This window comes from Xenopus tropicalis, chromosome 1, assembly GCF_000004195.4.
Source record: "Xenopus tropicalis strain Nigerian chromosome 1, UCB_Xtro_10.0, whole genome shotgun sequence".
Taxonomy (NCBI): domain Eukaryota; kingdom Metazoa; phylum Chordata; class Amphibia; order Anura; family Pipidae; genus Xenopus; species Xenopus tropicalis.
The window spans coordinates 214,383,036-214,388,361 of NC_030677.2; the positions used below are offsets into that span (position 1 = coordinate 214,383,036).

General features: G+C 45.2%; 1 protein-coding gene across 1 annotated transcript; it reads right to left on the reverse strand.

Annotated features, from left to right (window-relative positions):
• Positions 1-1,195: 1,195 nt before the first annotated feature.
• Positions 1,196-2,449, reverse strand: LOC100494300 (E3 ubiquitin-protein ligase TRIM39-like; the record flags this gene model as incomplete). Its single annotated transcript, XM_002941329.5, has 1 exon — positions 1,196-2,449. A coding segment is annotated over one exon (1,254 nt), but the record flags the coding sequence as incomplete, so codon positions are not given.
• Between the last annotated feature and the right edge of the window lie 2,877 nt (positions 2,450-5,326).

A 5,326-nucleotide genomic window follows, 5' to 3' on the forward strand; every position in this document is an offset into this window, starting at 1 on the left:
AAGAGCTATAGCTTGTCATTTGTAACACAAGAACACCTTGATAGATGGGAGCGCACACGGGAGCACAGCAGGATGATGGGAGCGCACACAGCAGGATGGCAAGTACTTAATATTTAGTATGGCAGCTTCGATGGGAGCGCACACAACGGGATGGCATACTTAAACCAGATTATATTACAGTAGCTGTTAGCAGTAGCTGTTGCATAACCCACCCTAGGCTTATACTCGAGTCAATACGTTTTTCCAGTTTTCTTAGGTAAAATTAGGTACCTCGGCTTATATTCGGATCGGCTTATACTCGAGTATATACGGTATATAACTTTATATAGGGGCTGGATGGATTCTTAGCAAGTGAGGGAATACAGGGGTAGGGGGGATAGCTCTCAGTACAAGTGAGGGAATACAGGGGTAGGGGAGATAGCTCTCAGTACAAGTGAGGGAATACAGGGGTAGGGGAGATAGCTCTCAGTACAAGTGAGGGAATACAGGGGTAGGGGGGATAGCTCTCAGTACAAGTGAGGGAATACAGGGGTAGGGGGGATAGCTCTCAGTACAAGTGAGGGAATACAGGGGTAGGGGGGATAGCTCTCAGTACAAGTGAGGGAATACAGGGGTAGGGGGGATAGCTCTCAGTACAAGTGAGGGAATACAGGGGTAGGGGGGATAGCTCTCAGTACAAGTGAGGGAATACAGGGGTATGGGAGATAGCTCTCAGTACAAGTGAGGGAATACAGGGTAGGGGGGATAGCTCTCAGTACAAGTGAGGGAATACAGGGGTAGGGGGGATAGCTCTCAGTACAAGTGAGGGAATACAGGGGTAGGGGGGATAGCTCTCAGTACAAGTGAGGGAATACAGGGGTAGGGGGGATAGCTCTCAGTACAAGTGAGGGAATACAGGGGTAGGGGGGATAGCTCTCAGTACAAGTGAGGGAATACAGGGGTAGGGGGGATAGCTCTCAGTACAAGTGAGGGAATACAGGGTTATGGGTGATAGCTCTTAGTATAAGTTGCCCCAGGGACTGGTCTGATCTTGGAGTCAGGAAGGCATTTTTCTCCCCTCTGTGGAAAATTAGAGGCTTCAGATGGGGTTTTTTACCTTCTTCTGGATCAACTAGCAGTTACGCAGGTTATATATAGGCATTGTGGTTGAACGTGATAGACGTATGTCTTTTTTTCAACCTAATTTACTATGTTACTATGTAATGATTCTTACCCAGTCCCATCCTACCCAGAATGCAGCATGAAGGGGCTCAGTGAAGGAGGCAGTGAAGGTGTGTAAGTGCCTGATTGGCTCACTCAGCTCATAAAAGGACAGGAGTCCGGCCTTATAGTCCAATGAGATCCTGATTCTCCTGCAGGAAGGGACGTGGGGTAACTGTGTGTCTTTCCTGTCATGTCTCACTGTGTATTTTTCATTACCCCATCTGAACAAACACCATGACTTGTTATTACTCCCAATCCAGGACTGATCCCCTCTCCTCTCTATACTGGGATAGGCCGCCCCTACCCTCCAGCCTCCTGATTCACTGCCCTCCACTTCCCAGTAATGTCGCCCTGAGGGGAATCTCCTGGTGCTTAAAGCCTGAGAAACCTGAAATCTCTTGGGGGTTTTTGGGCGACGCTGGTCTGTATGTGAGTAGGAAGCAGATTTCCCGTCCCCTGATACAGATACATGATTCCCAGCCATGTTTATATCCAGTACCAGCTCTGTAGCCCCCTGCCCAGGGATCCTTCCTGTTACCCCAGTCACAATCCCAGCTAAGCCTGTGAGTAATGTCTCTGAGATCCGACCCACATCCAGATCCCCTACAGCCGGGACCTTTATACCCTCCTCTCTGCCCTCATTATCTGCCTTCTCAGTATCTTCTCTCTCTCTGCCCTCATTATCTGCCCCCTCAGCCCCAAAAAAGGCAGCTCCATGGGATTCCCATTGTTCCTGTAGGACAGTGAGTGGATCTGCCATGTTGCACAGCTCCTCAATGTGACGGATCTTCCTGGACAGCTCGTCCTTCTTTATTTCCAGCTGTTGGATCAGCTCAGTGAGTTGGAGGCAAAGTTCCTCTCTCTGCCTGGAGATGTCACTCAGGAGTCGCTTCTCTAGGGCTTCCAGCTCTTCCCTGATGCCCCTAAACAGGGCAGTGACTCTCTCTGTCTCACCGGCTGCCACTTCTGCCACTTCTCTCCTGCGCTCCTGCAGCCTCTGGGCTCCTCTCTCAGTCTCCTCTCTCTCTGGGCTCAGTTTCTCCAGAACTTTCCTCAGTTTCTCTTTCTTCTTCTCAGAGGCCTCACTCAGCAGTTCCACCCTGTGGCCCCGGTGCCCCCCGGCCAGGCAGCAGGATGCACAGATACAGGCAGAGTCCTCATAGCAGTGATACTCCAGAACCTTGTGATGTACAGAACATTTTCTCCCCATAAAGGAAGCGGTGGGCTCAGTGAGTACATGTTCTGCTGACTGGCAGTGCCCCCTCAGGTGGGTATCACACAGAGAAGCCTCACACAGGAGACAGGATTTAGCAGCAGGTACAGGAGAGAGGAGACAGTAAGTGCAGAAGATCCCAGTCTCCCCCGGCTCTGTCCCAGTCCAACAGAACCGCTCCACCATGCCACGCAGCTTCCAAGCTGTTGCCAGTTCAGGTCTCCTTTTAAATCGCTGTCTGCATTCAGGGCAGGAAGGATTTTCAAGGAAAGTCTCCTCCTGGGTGTCCCATGTTCTCCCAATGCAGCCCCGGCAGAAGTTATGGCCACAGGGCAGGGATACCGGATCAGTATAAATGCTGGTACAGATGGAGCAGCTCAGCTCATCTCTCAGATCAGCAGCCGCCATCGCTGAAATCAGGAAGAAGAAATGAAACTGAATGTTCATCTCTATAACCAGTGGGACTTGTTTTTTTCCTGTAGTCACTAGGGGTGGGGCAAATTTATTGTGTCGATATAACTTTCCTCTTTCAGTTTCAACACACATCAATGTGACAGAATCACAACTTGTGAATACAGTATTAGGGTAAAATACAGAGTTACAAAGGAACCATTATAGATGTTTGTGAAGATTTTCATCCAGGTCATGGTATATCTGTAGGAATAATTCAAATAACTGGACTTGCTCTATTTTTTTACCTGTCATACAACTTTCTCCATTCAGAATGACTTGTACAAAGTTCTTTCTGGAATAAATACCCTGGAATGTTGCTCCAATCAGCATCATCTGTTCCTCATAACCAGGGGTCCCCAACCCATGAGCAACATTTAAATATAAAAAAAGTTGAGGAGCAACACAAGCCCCTAGCCCCTATGTGGATTGGCACACTACAGGAGGCTCTCTTTGGTAATACCCATGGAATGAAGACCTGCTTTGAGGCCACTGGGAGCAACATAAAAGGGGGTGGTGAGCAATATGTTGCTCACAAACCACTGGTTGGGGATCATTGATCATAACCAACATGGGTGATGGGCTGATTGTTTTAGTATGATTGGAGCTTTGAGGTGTTATTAAACCTTCCAGGGAGAGTTGCCAAAAAGCTTTGCATGTGACAATAGATATCACACACCAACCCACACAGACCAGTACCTGCTGTTTGACTCCCATCATCCACTAGATCACAAACTGGGGGTTATCAGAACGCTACATCACAGAGCAGACAAGATCCCCACCAGCACAGAAGTGAAGGTGAAAGAGTTGGAACATCTCAAAGGGGCCCTTTAGATGTGTGGGTGTCCAGATTGGAACTTTCTTGGAAGAAAGAGAAGCAATAACACCAAAACTACCAGTGAAGGTGGAAAGCATGACAGGCGAAAGAACTGGGTCCTCCCATATGTAGCTGGGGTATCTGAAAACACTGCATCCCTGTCTGCTTTAACCCTTTTACTGCCGGATGTTTTCGTCAAAGCGGAACTTTTTTGAACATTTTTCACTGTTTCAAATTAGGGGCCTTTTCTTTGGGGGGAACTTTTAGTTTAACCAGCATACAATATATTGTTTTTTTCAAGACAACCTAATCTTTCAAAACAATGGTAGGATTTTTGTGTAATTCCAATTCTGTAACAAGATATAGGCTTCTAAATGTCTAAAAAATGAAAATAACAAATATTTTCCATAATATAAACACATGCACCAGAAACAAAAATTATTTTATGCACAAAAATACAACTGATTTGGAAAGTCCCATGTCTCCTGAACGTGCCAATACCAAATATATATAGTTTTATGGAGATTTCTCACTTGTATAGGTCACAAACTCCCAGCAGTACCTACCAAATTCCCAAAGCACTGCTCCAGAAAGCTGCATACTTTAGATTTCAAGGCCAAAAATTCCACTAACAAAAGGTTTATCCCAGAAAATTATACATTTGTGAAAAGAACAGAAATAGGTAGAACTATATGTCTACTCTTAACCACTAAGTTGCAATGCTTTCCTAAAGTTATTGTTTTTTATCAAAATTTGTGAATTTTTTGAAAAATTGCATTAAAGCTTCCAGTCTATAGAATCTTATTTCCTACAGGTCATAAAGTAACCAAATAAAACCCCCTAAATTTGAACACCAGGGGTCCACTAAACACTTGGATGCCCAATATGTATAGGTTTACCTAAGTATGTGGCATGTAGGGGCCCCAATGGAACATACCCCCATATGTACTGTCATTTCTGTCATTTCAGCTTCTGCAAAATCAACACATTTACATTATTTTATGTGGGATAAAGCTACAAAAAAGTATGCTCAACCCAGAAAGCCATATATTTTTGGAAAGTACACATTCCCCTGAATCTAAAATCGGTACCGATGTCTTTCTTCCCCCGAAGTACCAAGCCACAAAGCTTTTCTAAAGTTAGCAATTTTGATGACATTTCCAAAAATCCCCTCAAAGCTTCCACTTTGTAGCATCTTATCTCCCACATATCATTAGGTACCAAGATAAAACACCCTGAATTTGAATGCCAGGGGTCCTGTGAACAGTGTGATGCCCAATATGTATAGGTTTAGCTAAGTATGTGGCATGTAGGGGCCCCAATGTGAACATACCCCCATATGATCTATCATTTCTGTCATTTCAGCTTCTGCAAAACCAACACATTTACATCATTATATGTGGGATAAAGCTAGTAAAAAGTATGGTCACCCCAGAAAGTCATATATTTATGGAAAGTACACATTCCCCCAAATCTAACATGGGTACCCATGTCTTTCTACTCCAAAGTACCAAGCCACACAGCTTTTCTAAAGTTGGCATTTTTGATGACATTTCTAAAAATCCCCTCAAAGCTTCCACTTTGCAGCATCTTATCTCCCACATAGTGTTAGGTACCAAGATAAAACACCCTGAATATGAACA